The sequence below is a fragment of the Pithys albifrons genome, chromosome 4 (assembly GCF_047495875.1).
Source record: "Pithys albifrons albifrons isolate INPA30051 chromosome 4, PitAlb_v1, whole genome shotgun sequence".
NCBI lineage: Eukaryota > Metazoa > Chordata > Aves > Passeriformes > Thamnophilidae > Pithys > Pithys albifrons.
The window spans coordinates 60,715,271-60,730,671 of record NC_092461.1 but is presented as its reverse complement, the minus strand read 5'-3'; the positions used below and the strand labels follow the sequence as shown (position 1 = coordinate 60,730,671).

At 41.6% G+C, this 15,401-nt stretch overlaps 1 protein-coding gene across 4 annotated transcripts; it reads left to right on the top strand.

Annotated features, from left to right (window-relative positions):
- The first annotated feature begins 2,370 nt into the window (after window positions 1–2,370).
- On the top strand, window positions 2,371–15,197 carry GDAP1 (ganglioside induced differentiation associated protein 1). Of its 4 annotated transcripts, XM_071554325.1 has the most exons (7): window positions 2,545–2,813; window positions 3,010–3,202; window positions 4,378–4,551; window positions 7,035–7,129; window positions 7,585–7,699; window positions 11,834–12,234; window positions 14,483–15,197. In XM_071554325.1, the coding sequence occupies exons 1-6, from the start codon at window positions 2,763–2,765 to the stop codon at window positions 12,214–12,216; spliced, it is 1,011 nt and encodes a 336-aa protein (XP_071410426.1). In that variant the 5' UTR covers window positions 2,545–2,762; the 3' UTR covers window positions 12,217–12,234; window positions 14,483–15,197. The 4 variants fall into 4 exon arrangements, with proteins under 4 accessions (XP_071410427.1, XP_071410426.1, XP_071410425.1 ...); XM_071554326.1 differs by lacking the exon at window positions 2,545–2,813 and adding an exon at window positions 2,371–2,387 and having other exon boundaries at window positions 11,834–15,197; XM_071554324.1 differs by having other exon boundaries at window positions 11,834–15,197.
- The last annotated feature ends 204 nt before the right edge of the window (window positions 15,198–15,401 follow it).

Below are 15,401 nucleotides of genomic sequence, written 5' to 3'. Positions count from 1 at the left end.
AACAATTGATCAGGCAGAAGTAGGGTACTGCTTGCAGACACAAGATGCCAAGATGCCAGTTAGATTTCCAGCTGTGTGCTGCTTTTGTATTTATAACACATACACATTAAATATGCCTTTATAGAGACTTCCATTTCAGTTATGTAAAGCTTTGTGTAAATGTGTGTGGAACAAGGTTTTCCAGGATGTAGTGACCTTATCAAGCCCTTTTGCTTGCTTTTCTTCGGGTATGAGAAGGTAGGAGGGGCTTAGGAACATAGGTGGATGGACAGGTGCTCCTCCTGAACGAAAAGGAATCAGCGCCTTCTGTTTATAATCTCTGGAGTAAGCAGGTACTTTGGATCGTATTTTTGGAAAAGGGAGGCCTCGTGTGGTCAGGCTTGAGAACAGCTGCCTTTCGGGCTGAGGGGAGCCCCGGCTGCAGGTGCTCTCTCCTTCAGCCGAGCTGTTGTCGGCAAGCCAAGACTATTAACATGGAACCTACGGGTGATATTTATCATAGAATGGCCTGGGTTGGAAAGGACCTTAAAGATCACCTAGTTCCAACCCCGCTGCCATGGGCAGGGACATCACCACTAGATCAGGTTGCTCAGAGCTCCATCCAACCTGGCCTTAAACACCTCCAGGGATGGGGCATCCACAGCTTCTCTGGGCAGCCTGTTCCAGTGCTTCACCACCCTCAAAATCCATTCCCCCTTCTCCTGTTACTACAAGCCCTCTCCATCTTTCTTGTCAGTTCCCTTCAGGTGCTGGAATGCCACAATTAGGTCACCCCTAAGCTTTCTCTTTTCCAAGCTGAACAATCCCAGTTCTCTCAGCCATTCCTCATAGGAGAGGTACTCCATCCCCCTAATCATCTTGGGGGCACGCTTCTCGACTTGCTCCAAAAGGTCAATATCCTTTCTGTATTTCATAGCAAGGCAGATGACTATAGGAAAAAGAAACACCTGACTATGATTGCAGCTGTTCTGTTACTGAACAGGTCTGAAGTAGGACATACTGTTCACACTGGTCCTTTCTTCTTTATTGTGCTATAATATACTTTTCATTGTCTTTTCAGGCACCTAAACCAGGTAACAAAACAACTCATGCTCAGAAGTCCATGTGTGATATTAATTAGCTGAACAAGGGAATTGGAGTAGTGGTTTGTGTGGTAACTGATAAAGTGACAACATTTTGATTTAAGACAAAATTAAGGGAAACAAAGCAAAAGAGAAACCTGAAAGAGTGTCTAGTGCATGTAATTTAAAAAAACAATTCCCAGTTCCTTGCTTTGAGTTATTTTAAGATGTAGCTCTGAGGAAATGATGTACAACAACCTAGGCAGGGACCCATGAGAATATCCATGTATCAGTGAGTCACAGGTTAAAGACCTAGTGTATGAGAGGATATTCCAGTAATATTACCTTAGGCATGTATCTTAAAGGGAAGTAAATCCAACTGTAATGTATTTATCTCATTCCATTGTGTTCTTATCAGTTCAAGGTGCATTCTACCAACTTTTTTAAGAATTTCAATTAAATTAAATTCCCACGGATGAAGGATTTACCATCCTAACACATTGTCAGCTGGGATTTGTGAGAAGCCTCTTGTCATGCCTGACCACCTGAAGAGATTATTTTAGTTTGTGACTCTAGCAGGGAGTAGTCTACGGGGAAGACATTGGGCTGCCCTTCCGTGCCCACTCACATGAACAGTGCAGAGCTGGAAGCTGGTTTTTTGTTTCTTCCCTTTTGTGTTTGTATGATTTGTCCATTACTTTGTCTCTTTCAGTGACTTAAATCTATTCCCTTGCATCACATTGGTCAAAATTTCCCTGAAATGTAAAGGTACTTGTTACTGGGATGTATCTCTCAACATACTAGGTTCAGGTCTTTGGGATATTCCTGGTGGGGTTCATCTGTTATATGGAAATGGCACGTGGGAGTCAGCGTTGCCTGACGTAGTCGCCTTTATTGGGGATTGAGGAGTCAGCATGAAGAGAACAATATTCTGCAGTCTGTAATCTCACCATGTTTTTTTAGTTTGCTAAAATCTCCCTGATGCTGCTGATAAGCGTCTAATGCATGTACCCTCAGCAATTGCATCTTCTAAACAATCTCCAGTGTAAGATACAGAGGAAGCATTTTCTGATGATGGAAACCATTGTTTATCAAATGCTTTTCAGAAAGGACCTTACTCTGTACAAAGGAAAAAAGCCCTGCAAAACTGTTCAATTTTCTAATTTTGTCTAGAAAAAAATAATAATTAAGAAACCTTCTCTCTTGAGATTGAAAGAACACATCTGGAGGCAAAAGAAGTTATTCTAAATCTTTGTTCCTTCTTGCTATGACGTATTTTGCAGCAGAGGATCTATGCCCACAGGGTCCAATCCAGGATGTCTTCTGGTAATTTTTTTTTATTCTCCCCAGGCGCATGATGCCAAATGTCCCTCAAATTCACAGTGGAAGCACTTGTTCAAGAAAATAAACAAATAAATAGAAAAGGGCAAATCCTGCCCTGTGACCTTTCCCACTCGCGCATCCATCTTCCTGCGCTTCCCCAGGGGATGCTGCAGACGGCTTTGCAGGCGGTTTCCTCTTAGGAAGGGGCGTCCTCCGAGCAGTGCGGCGGGGGAAGAAGGGGCTGTCCCCCGCATCCCCCGAGCATCCCTTTCTGCTGCTTTCCAAGCGCGGATCGGCGCGGGGCGGGCACGGCCGCGCTTCTGCCCGCGCAGCCTCCACCCCGCCCGGCGCCGCGGCCCGAGCCGAGCGGAGCCGGGCATGGCGCCCCTGGTGCTGTACCACTGGACGCAGTCCTTCTCCTCGCAGAAGGTGAGGGGGGCGGCTGGGGCAGGGGCGGTGGCCTGCGGGTCCCGGATCGCCGCCTCCCGCCCGCGGGGAAGCGGGGTGGGAGGGATGGAGCGGAGGGATGGAAGGGAGCGCCCATGGCCGCGGCTGGGGCCGAGTCCCGCCGTACTGCCCCGCGGTGAGCCTGGTGCCCCCGCGGTGAGCCCTGGTGCCCTTGCAGGTGCGGCTGGCCATAGCCGAGAAGGCGCTCAAGTGCGAGGAGCACGATGTGAACCTGCCGCTGAGCGAGCACAACGAACCGTGGTTCATGCGCTTGAGTTCCTCCGGAGAAGTGCCTGTCCTGATCCATGGGGAAAACATCATTTGTGAGGCAACGCAGATTATTGACTACCTGGAAGCGACGTTTGTAGATGGTAATGCCGCAGGCGTTTCGGAGTGAGGTCCCTCCGCTCGTCCCATAGCAGCGTGGGCTCTGCCAGGGGCAGCTCTTGGGGCGCTGTGGGGAGGTTTATTCAGGACAGAAAATGTTTGTGGTCTCACAGGTAACTGGGCTCTCCTCATCGCCGGCACTGTGGGTTGAAAACACGTTCCTTTAAAATGAACTGAAGGCCTTCCAGCAGCTTTTCAACCCCACTGTCCTCTTTAGCCCTTAGAGAGGATGGAAAGGCCAGGTATGGGAGCAGCACAGTGCTGGGCTAACCCATGAAAAATAGCATGTTGAACGAAGTTGCACAGCTGTGGTTGTGGGGCAGGGCCAGGTTCTCTGTGAGATTAAGAAGAAACATGCGTAGTTCCACAACAATCTTGGGTGGAAAAATGAAAGTAGAATAAGCAAATTACTATTTGAGCCAAAATAGGGTGAAAAGAGTAGGAAGAGAAATCTCAGACGTGATCACGTGCAAGCTTTTGAAGTTCTCTGTGTCTGTACTGCCTAAAAAAAAAAGGGTTACCTCAATTCTTGAAGGAAATACAGAGCTGTATTTTTTTACAGGTGTGAAGATGGCAGCATTTTTTATTTCAGGGATTTAGGGCTGCAATTTCTAAGGCAATGAAGGAAACTTCATTGTTGAGTAACCATAATTTGTATTTAATGCTGGTTGTTAATCAAAAAAGGAGGAGTCAGGGCCCAGGTTGATTGAGAATAAAACTCAGTGGTGTGTAGGAATACCTCTAACTAGGATTCCTGTACTGTAATTTTTACAAGCATTTCAACAGTAGTAATGTTTGAGCTGTAACCATTTTCTGGAACCTCAGCTGTGCCCTACTCTGAGAGCACTAAAGGATTGTGTGTCATGGTTGCCCATTCCTAAAAGTACTTAAGAGATGCTGAATCTGGTTCTCTGATTTGAAAGCCTCTTAAATATGTGTCTATGTGGGTTGCTGCATAGGAATTGGAATTATTAAAACATTTTAGAATGAAGTACTAGTAGATACATTTCTCTGAGCTGCAATAATGCTATTGAGTTATGGTGGGGAACAAGTGAAACTTTAACTGAGGCTATGTCATTTGTTCCAGCTGGACAAAACTGAAGGAACTTTGGTCAATTAAATCATTCTTCTTCTCTTTATTTTTAACTTTGTATTGCAGACGAAGTACCAAGATTAATGCCAGAAGAAGGGAGCATGTATTATCCGAGGGTGCAGCACTATAGAGAGCTTTTAGACTCCTTGCCTATGGATGCCTACACACATGGCTGCATCCTGCACCCTGAGTTAACAGTGGACTCCATGATTCCAGCCTATGCTACCAGCAGAATTCGTAGTATGTACTAGTATAGTCCTGAATGTCTATAAGTATGCTGTTGCATTACATTCATCTTAAGTGCACCTTAAGCAGAAAATATTGAGCAGAGTTTATGAATTTTAGTTGCAGTCCTTGATGATTTTTGCATATACTTTTTATTGATTGTATAATCTCTTGTGATTTGAAAATGGGAAAGAGGAAGTGTCATTTTTGAGGTGTGTGTGGAGTTAATTTTTGTACCATGGCAAACTTTTAATTAATGCTTTTATGTTTCCTTCTAAGTATTACAAAATAACTAAATAGTTCCATGACAAGGATCAAATCCTGACAATATGGCTAGATGATGTTTAGTTATATTCTGAGATCTCTGGGTTTTTTATCTGTGTCAGTGGTTTATATTGTGTGGATTTTTTTGTATGATATTTTAGAATTCTCTGTAGAACAAAGTCAAATAGTGCGGAGACTTTGAAATGCAGTACTATTATAGTATTACTTTATTTCATGATGTCATCCAAGATGATACTGTGTTAGTTTGAGAAATTCTATTTCCGTCAAATTGTGTTGTCCTCTCCCTTAAATTTTTTGGTAAGTCAGTTCTCTTATTAACCACACTGTTATGTTGTCAGAAGTGAAGGCAGGCAGTTAATTTTCCATATAGTTGCATGAGTTATGTTACTGAAGAAACACAGAATCATAGAATGATAGAATGGCCTGGATTGGAAATGACCTTAAAGATCATCTAGGTCCAACCCTGCTACCATGGGCAGGGATAACGTCCACTAGACCAGACTGCTGCAAGCCCTGCCCAGCCTGGCCTTGGACACTTCCCAGAATGGGACATCCACAACTTCTTTGGGCAACCTGTTCCAGTGCCTCACCACCGTCACAGTAGATAATTTCTTCTTAATATCTATTCTAAATCTACCTTCTTTCAGCTTAAAGCCATTACCCCTTGTCCAAGAGAGGAATAATTCTCTTACATCAGTGTAGTGTCTGTTTTAGTGGTTTGTTTTTTTTCCTGAGTGTGAATGCTAACTGTTTATTGAACAATTGTGCTTTACTCATAGCATTGTTGATAGTTTTTCTGTTTTCACATGGTAATAGTGACTGCTTTTGTTATGGTTCACTTTACAACATTGTCTTCTGCTTTTCTCACTCTATTCTTCCCCTCTAGCTTCTAGTTGGTATAAATAGTTGTCAGTTTGCACACATTCGTACTAGTAGAACTAAAATTATCACTCGTCTCAAATGGCATGTTTTCTTATATCTTTATACTTAAAGCATAGCCTACTTTTTTGATTTGAAGCTTTTTTTTTGATAGCTTGTGGATGTTCCTAAACAGTTCCTTTGCACGTTCAAACTTCTCCTGGATGGTTTAGTTTTCAGTTTTGAAAAGCTGATCTTTTTCAGACTAGATATAATAAGGCACGAGCCAGTTCTGTATTATGTTTATGCATACCAAGTCCAAGTAAGTAATCAAATGCGTATGTAAGATATTAATTGTGTGATTATATCTTCAATTTCTTCATATCCTATGCTGAAAGATGTCTTTCATGGCCATGTGAAGTTGAAGTGAATATATAAAACAGTGAGTTCATTACTTTCTAGAAAGAATTTTTATCAGTTTAATTTATGAGACTTACTTGGAACTATACTTAATTATCGAGTACCAATGAGAGGTGATTCATGCTGTATAATTATTCTTTTGTTCTCAGTTTATTACTAGAAATTCTTATTTTTAGAAGAAGACTTATTATTCACTATCTTTTGGTATTCTAGGTTTGTAAGTATGGCGTTTTCTAGCAAAGCCCGATTTTAAGGAGAGAAAAGGCTATGCACATGTAGTAAAAATCAGTAAAATTATCTTAAACTTTTTATGTAATTCCTTCCTTAAGTCATGGAATGAATGTTTTTCTAGAACATCCACATAGTCCTTGGTGAACTTTTCCAAAAGGGATTACTTACTTTGGTGTAAGATTCAGTGGTGTTTAGGCTTTTGCTTTGAAATTATATATACAACTAGTTACAGTGACTTTCAATAAATCTCAGTGTGGGCCTATCTGCACTTTTGCAGCATAACAGGTGTGTTAGGAACTGAGGTACAAAAGCTTCAGAGATCACAGGTATTTGTAGTACGATTTCATGGATTTAGCACAGATTTTGGCAGCATAATGTGTTTTTTCTGAGCAAGAGAAAAGTATTAACAAGATTTCTTCATTCTTGCCTGCACCACCATAGAGTACATTGCAAACTGATGAGCTGAAGGTGTGGTGGAATCAGTTTATGCAGCAGTTGAGTTTTCCAAAACATGTTGTATTTAAATCCTGACTAGGTGCAGATGCTGCATTGAAGTACCACTTCCCATTTTGTGTGATATTTGTACACAAGCTATTGATCAGTCCCTATGAATTGCATTATGAGTATGTTTGGGTATCTAATGTTTGTTATTCCTTTTTTTATTTTGTTTGGATTTTGGTTGGTTTTGTCTTTTTTTCAATCAGGCCAAATCAGTAATACAGAATCAGAATTGAGGAAACTTGCAGAAGAAAATCCAGACCTTCAAGATGCCTATATTGCGAAACAGAAGCGCCTTAAAGTAAGAAAAGTCTTTATTATCCCCCAGTATAATTATGAACTTGTTACTATTAGATTTTTGTCACAATGTAAACATTTGTTTCACCTGTCATTACCAGTAGTGTCATGCAGTGGTTTAACCCTTCAAGGCATGAAGCAGTCTCTCCCCCAGATCAGTTACACACTTCAGGTGTGTGCTGAAGTACTGGATGGTCCCACTGTCATCAAAGGTAAGTATGCATCAGTGCTGGTGTTGCACTGTTGAACACCCTGCAGGGTGAGGCAAACCTTGATATAGAGCATCTCTAATGTTTTTCTTCTGTTATCTGAATTGTTACCACTATCCGAATGTTATCTAGCTGACTATGTGGAGTAAATAACACATTTTATGAATAAGCACTGTAGTATCTTCAGTTTCTCTGATCAAAATATAAACTCTGTGTGATGATTAAAACACTAACCTGTATATATGTTTAGTCTAAGCTGCTGGATCATGATAATATAAAATATCTAAAGAAAATACTGGATGAACTGGAAAAAGTTTTGGATCAGGTTGAGACTGAATTGCAGCGGCGAAATGAGGAAACACCGGGTAAGGTATTATTATTGCTAAATCCTGTTGATACTTTTGTTTGGGGAGAGTGATTAAAGTTGTTGATGGCATCATTATAGAGCTGGTTTTAAAGTATCTGATGTGATATTTTTGGGCTAATTTAACATTCCAGAAAAGATCAATACTGTTTTAAATACTAGCTTACTTTACTGCTGCTGTCAGTGAGTTCTCACTGTCTTGGGAGAGTGCTTGATCATGTTCTTAGCAATGAGTATAATTAGATGCACAATTTTCATTATTGTGTCAATAAAATCAGAGAAACTTTAACTACAGAACGTTGATGTAATTGTAGGCCTGAGTTCACTATAAGGATCACAGCCTTAATGTTTAACATGTTTATTACAACCTTGTGTAAATACTCTGATGATATTTATTGTAAATGCAGAATTAGCAATCTGGATAATTGCTTTAACCATTAGGTTACCCCCTTCCTTCAGCCTCTTGGATAGCAGTCCTGTTTACCTGCCATCCACCCAAATGAAAGTCAAATTTTCACAGAATCAAGTTGTCAACCTAGCACTATATCCCCAAGTGTCACATCCAGATGCTTCTTTAACAGTTCCAGAGATGATGACTCCACCACTGCCTTGGGCAACTTCTTCCAGGGCCTGACCACACTTTCAGAAAAACAACGTTTCTAATATCTAATCTGAATCTCCTATGGTGCAACTTAAGGCCATTTCAGTTCATCCTTTTACTTGAAACATGGCAGAAGAGACTGATGCCTGCCTCATTATACCCTCCTTTCAGCCTAGCTGCCTTGGCCACCTGGGCATACTGCTGGACCATCTTCAGCCAGCTGTCAACCGGCACCCCCAAGTCCCTTTTGCTGAGCAGCTCTCAAGTCACTCTGCCTCAAGCCTGTAGTGCTGCGTGGAGTTGTTGTCACCCAAGTGTAGGACCCAGCACTTGGCCTTGTTGAATCTCATGCAGTTGTCTTCAGCCGATCAGTTCAGCCTGTCCAGATCCCTCTGCAGAGCCTTCCTACCCTCCAGTAGATCAGAACTCCCACCCACATTTGGTGTCATTTGCAAACTGACTGAGGGTGCACTGGATCCCCTCATCCAGGTCATCAGTGAAGATGTTACACAGGACCAGCCCAAATACTGAACCCTGGGGAACACCACTAGCAATCAGACACCATCAACTCCATTCACCACCACTCTCTGGGCCTGGACATCCAGCCAGTTTTTCACCCACTGAAGAGTGCACCCATCCAAGCCATGAGCAGGCAGTTTCTCCAGGAGAATGCTGTGGGAGAGGGTGTCAAAGGCTTTGCCTCATCAACTGTATGGGTTATGTTGTCATAGAAGGAGATCAGGTTGCTCAAACAGGACCTGCTTTTTGTAAACTCATGCTGGCTGGGCCTGTTCCCTTGATTGTCCTGCACATGCCATGTAATGACACTCAGGATGATCTACTCCATGACCTTCCCCAATACCAAGGTCAGGCTGATAGTTCTCTTGTTGTCTGGATCCTCTTTTTGACCCTTCCTGTAGACGGGCCTCACATTTGCTAATTTCCAGTCAGCTGGGACTTCTCTGGTTAACCAGGACTGCTGGTAAATGGTTGAAAGTGGCTTGACAAGCTTTTGCCAGCTCCCTTCTTACTCTTGGGTACATCCATCTGGGCCTATAGACTTGTGGCTGTCTAACTGGCATTAACAGGTCACTACCATTTGCTCCTGCGTTATAAGGGCTTCTCTCAGCTTCCTGTCACTAACTTTCAGTTCTGGGAGCTGGGTATCCTGAGAACCACTTGTTTTGGTATTAAAGACTGAGGCAAAGAAGGCATTAGGTACCTCAGCCTTTTCCTCATCCCGTGACACTATGTTACCCTGTGCACCCAGCAAAAGATGGGAGACTCTCCTTAGCCTTCCTTTTGCTGCCAATGTATTTATAGAAAGTGCTTTTCAGGACTGACTCCCAAGGAACTCTGTCAGTTAATCTCCTTCACAGGCCAAAGGCTGCCTGCCAGAAGTCCAGGATAGCAGTTCTGCTGGCACCTCTCTTGACTTCACCCAGAACTGAAAACTATCATTTGGTGGTCACTATGCCCAAGGCAGCCACTGACCACCATATTACCCATGAGTTCTGTTCTATTCACAAACAACAGGCCTAGCAGGGCACCACTCCTGGAAGTCTCACCAGTTGAGAGGAAGTTCTCTTGCACATATTCCAGGCACCTTCCTATACTGCCTCCTCTTCACTGTGGTGTATTTCCAACAGACATCTGGCAAGTTGAAGTCTGCCACATGAACAGGAGCTGGAAACCGAGAGATTTCTGCCAGCACCCTGCAGAATACATCATCTGCCTCCTCATTATGGCTAGCAGGTGTGTAACATACTTCTACCAGAACACCTGGCCTGCTGATTTTTGCCCACAGGCACTGAACCTTGTCATCATCCTGAATTCTGTGTAAGTGGGATTAGTCTTCTGCTTATTCAGATCCTGGTTCAACTCCCAGTGGTCCTAGTAGGAGTCCTTTCTCTGACTCACTGGGAACTGCATGAAGCATCAGTCAATATCAACTACATCTGCTCAAATCAGTAACTTTTTGCATTCAGCTCTATGAAGAGCTGTTGTAATAATTACTGGTTACTATCACAACCATAGACTTGAACCAGCAATTGAAAATCTAGGTCAAATTTTCTACTGACTCAACAATGAAAGAGTCACAGAAAATATTTTTATTCTAAAGGATAGTAGGATTTTGTTCAGCAAACTACATCTGTCACCATTTCTAGTCGGCCCTTTGCTTTCTCTGCTAACTACCCTTTCTGAGGAGTCAACTGATACAATTTTGATGAGCTTGTGAAAACTGCCAGGATCACAAGATTTTGTAAATCACTGAGCTTTTTCCTGCCTCTTTGAATTTGGTCTTGAGGTATTCTCACTTTTGAGGTTTGCGATCAGTGCTTCCTCAGGTCCTGGTCAATCTTGTAGCTTGTCTTGCTACTGCTCAAATCCCTCACTGAATTACTGTTGCTGCTGCTGCAGGCATCTTTCATACAGCGTAGCTTCTTCGGTCTTCCTTTCCATCTTCTTACTTAATGCACTGGATGAATCCCCAGGTAGCTTTCACCAACCTAGGATACCCTTGTTCTCTACAGAGGCCTTTCCTCCAGACCTGTTTAATGGGATGAAATGGACTGGTACCAGCCATGTGCCAGACTGTTTCTTTCCTCTTGTCACAAATGAGTTGGAAAGGAGATTGCTAAATTTCTCTATTACCAGAGAGATGCTGCTGAATGTTTGTGCCAGTGCTTGCCTGTTGTGTGGGAAGAACTGCAATATAATACAAATGAGACCTAGGTTAGAGCAGAGTACTCATGCTGGCAGCTATACTAACTATAAACTTTAATATCCTAGGTTTCAAAAGCTCTCAGTATAGTCAATACAGGTCAGCCCTTTCAGGTGGTGGAGGTTCAGATCACTGATAGTGAAGTGTGGCACTGCCTGGCAGTACCTGCTCTGAGCCATCCCAGGAAGATTCACTTCCTTTCTTTGTCTGTAGAGGGAACAAGGGGTCTCAATCTGTGCTTCTGACTAGTAGTGGGCAGTGTGAATGTCTGTGGCTTCTCAAACCCTGTGGTCACAAAAGACAAGCTCTTCTCACTAAACTGGTGCATTTGGTGCAGGCCAGTCACCTGATCTGTTTGGTTTTGACTTCAAAGCCTACAGCAGGTTAGGTGGAGTTAGTTCTTGAGTGAATGCCATAGACCTGAGTGACACAGGCAAGATGGTAAGTTCTTAAGACAGTGGTAGCTTTTCAGTAAAAGCTAAAGTGCCTTCCTACTTTTGAATCCAGTTTAATTTAATCCAAATTTGAGAAATGTAGTTGAGGGAAACAACTATTTACTGTTGGCTTTAATTTATGAAACTGGAACGTGGCTTTTTTTCCTTAACAAATGTAGGCCTAATGAGCCTAAGACTTTACAATATTGTGCGAAGAATGGACAAGGGATTACTAAAGTTGGTTAAAGTCATATCTTAGAGGTGGTGTTTATTAGTATTTTGAAATAGCACTGAACTAAATGTTAGTGCATGGAAGCTTCTACGTGTGCTGGTATTCCATTAGCTCCTAAATCTTTATGTTTTATCTCTGTTCAGAAGATGGAAATCAGCCTTGGCTCTGTGGTGATTTCTTCAGTCTGGCAGATGTATCACTTGCCGTCACATTACATCGCCTGAAGTTTCTGGGGTTAGCGAGAAGAAACTGGGGAAATGGAAAGCGGCCCAACTTGGAAGCCTATTATGAGCGCGTTGTGAAGAGAAAAGCATTTTACAAAGTTTTGGGACACGTCAACAATATATTAATCTCAGCTGTTCTGCCAACAGCATTCCGTGTGGCCAAGAAAAGAGCTCCCAGGGTTCTTGGCACCACCCTGCTGGTCAGCATGCTGGCAGGAGTGGGTTATCTTGCTTTCCTGTGCCTTCGGAAGAGGTTTCCCAACATGATGTTATCGATTAGAACCAGGCAAAACTATTTTTAGACCTGTCTGTTCCTGGTGGTGAGTAGAGGACGTCTCTGGCCCCCAGGAAAATATCCCCAATAAAATATAAACATAGAAGAAAGATTATGCCTGTGAATTAGAACATTGTCACACACTAATCATGTCCTGCTGTTGTATAATTGGGCTGGCAATCCTGAGATATTTTTCAAAAATGTATGTTGTGGGGGCAACAAAGGAAACAAGAGAATTTTTTTTCAGCCAAGGACCTATAACTGTGACAGTGCTTTGTTAAAGAGGTTATTGTCTCCTTTATCTAGTAGCTGACCTAATTATAATGCTTCTATTTAATAGAGACGCAATGTGACAGTTTTTCACTGTAGGTGAAACGTATTATTGTGCAGAAACCAGCATTGTTAAAATACTGAAAACAGCTTACTATAAATGCACAGAGTAGAATTTCAGTGGAACGTAAGCTCTGTGCCTGTTGTGTGCAAGGGTGAGTTTCTCTGTTCTGACAAATGTGCTATCGATTTGCAGTTGCACCTTTAGGAATGTGTTAAAAAGTAGCCTTGTGAAGTCAGTTTTGTCACTGTATGTTCATGCATCAGTACAGGAAAAGACCTGAGACAGGTAAGAACATCAGTGATTTGTGGGCCATGTGAGTGAAATTTTCCAGAGGCACCACTGGACAACAGGTACTAGACTTCTGCTGAAATACAAATGGAGGTGAAAAAGCTGACACTTGCCTTTCAGAAGCCTTTTGGGCTTTTGGCACGTTCAAATCAAACTATCTTGGTGCATATTTGCTGCTTTCATTGGAGTGGCTTGATAGAGTTGCCTCCATATGAGTATCTCATGTACCTTTTCCTTTTTTCACTCTGAGCACTGGCTATTTTTTGCAAACTTCTTGTCTATGTTAGCATTTGCATGTGCCTCTATGAAGTGTTTACCCACAACATACCACAGCTGGCTAGAAAATGTATGCACAGCAATGCATTTTGTAAAAGTAAATAGTTCACTATCACTGGTTAGGTAGCTGAGATTGATGGTAAAGCTGTAATTTATAGCAGTGTGTTCACTTACGGAAAGTTCATGTTGGTGGTAAGTGAAAAATATAGGTCAGTTTGGAGACAGATGATTTGTACTGCACATTTTTTGCAAAACTGCACTCTTAGAGCATGTAGAAAAGGTGTAGAATAACATTTTGATTACTTCCCACTACTCAGCAGATACTGTGAGTTTTATTAGTTTTTAACTGAGCTCCTGTTTCAACAAGAAATGTACATTTACCTGAAAATAGACTTTAAACCATTTTACAGCAAGAAGGTGGCTGTGAAGAGCTGAAAATTCTGACAGTTTAGTAAGATTTTTATATTTTTGGTGAATGTCTGAAAGCCTCCGAGTTTTGTTTACAAGTTGTACACAGCTGCAACAAAGAAAGCATAGCTTTAAGTCTTTCCCAATAACAACCAGTGCTAATAGGCCTAACTACATTTTATATCCAGTGCTGGTGGCTGTGGTCTCTCTGCACAATTACTTTTAGATGTCAGGAAGATCCTCTCAAGTTTGCTGAAGAGAGCTGAGGCTTTTTGTCTAGGAAGTCTTACCATGTAACGCATATCAATATGGTTAAAATAGTTGAATACTCCTGTGTATTATTTAATATTGTGCTAGTTGTCTGGTAAAAGTAGATCTGAATCTCATTACTCTTTTTCAGTAATGAGAAACATCTTACCTAGGAAACAATGCACATTTTTATTTATCAAAGAGGCAGTTTTGTATAATTCTATTTCACAACCCAATTGTTCTCAAGAACTTGTTGAATTAAATGTGCTCTATTTAGAAAAGCTTTATTCTCTTTAGAGAGAGTTTAATTCAACAATACTATTTACATGCTGGCAGTTTTAACTGAGTTGTTTGTGTATTGCAGTTCATCTGCATTTACTTGTAACCATCAAATTCCACTAAGTTAATAAACACAGAGTAAGACCTGTAAGTTAATGCTTCCCTGGCATGTATTTCTGTCAGGCCATCTATAAAACGTAATCTGATAAGTCATGGTAAAATTAGGTATGTATGTATGACTTAGCGTTCTTTAAAATTAATTTATATTTTATTTTTTCCTTTTTCCTTTTTAATTTTTTTTTAACGTATTAATTGTAGATAAGGACACTTACATTGCCAGTTTAGTTCACACTACCAGCCCTGTGGGCTGTAATGCAGGCTACTTATTGAGAAAACAGTTTTACTTCCCCCCAAACCTCAAGTGTTTTCTGCACTTCAGCATCTGCTTGTTGCCTTTCAGGACCTGCAGATGCAGTTGGAAGGAGAGAAGTGACCACCAGATGTCAGTGGTCCTCCAGGACTCGGCTCTGATGCCGCTGAGGCAGAAAAGCACTATATTTCACAAAGGAAAAGTTTGTGAACTCAGCATAAAAGGGTTGTGAGCACCCTCATCAGACTAGCAGTCTCTTAGGAGCTCTTGAAATAACTGCTTTGGTCTACCACAGTTTCTTTCTTGACACCTGTCACTTGTGAATAAGAGGCCAAAGTTGAAATAATATTTCACATGAAAACTAGTGTAACTGAACAACAGTTAAACTTGTCATCTGTAGGAATGAATGTGGATAAAACTTTTACTGCAAAGTTGGGATTCCTGGTTTATTTGTTCTACTGTTTGATGTCCTACTTATTTTCACTGCCCTGAAGTACTCTATACAACACTTGATTTCTGTACAGGTGGCAGCAAAAGGCTTATCCATGATTAAATTCCTCAAAATAGGATGAGATTTAGAAGCACATATGCTGTATTTGGCTCTTTCTGCAGGATAGCTTTTTTGCTTGTCAAGTTTCTTTTCAGCCTGGCTTATTTTCTTTGCTCTGGTAGCTCTGTATACTATTGTGATTGGATATCCAAGGAATCTTCTGGGTTTCATTTACTATTTGCTCACATATCATACATCAGATATATTTCATATCTTTCTATGAGATGTGCACAATAAACATCGATTCTAAGACCACTTTCTAGACTGACTTGTGTCTTCTGTGTCAGTAAAATAAAGCACATTCAAGGATCACACATTGCTGTAAGGACTCTGATGTTATTCAAGGAGAGAAGCCTCTGAACATCTTTTAAACCAGCTTAAAAGGTGTTCAGCAGCTTGCCTTGCATGTATATGGAAACAGCAGTTAGTGTTGTTTTCTTTGGTTGTCTGTCAGCTATA

Bases quoted from the DNA above. Each gene is read 5' to 3' on its own strand.
- GDAP1 (XM_071554325.1), top strand. From the start codon at position 2,763: ATGGCGCCCCTGGTGCTGTACCACTGGACGCAGTCCTTCTCCTCGCAG. The intron at 2,814-3,009 runs GTGAGGGGGGCG...GTGCCCTTGCAG, and splicing joins AGTCCTTCTCCTCGCAGAAG to GTGCGGCTGGCCATAGCCGA. The intron at 3,203-4,377 runs GTAATGCCGCAG...TTTGTATTGCAG, and splicing joins GGAAGCGACGTTTGTAGATG to ACGAAGTACCAAGATTAATG.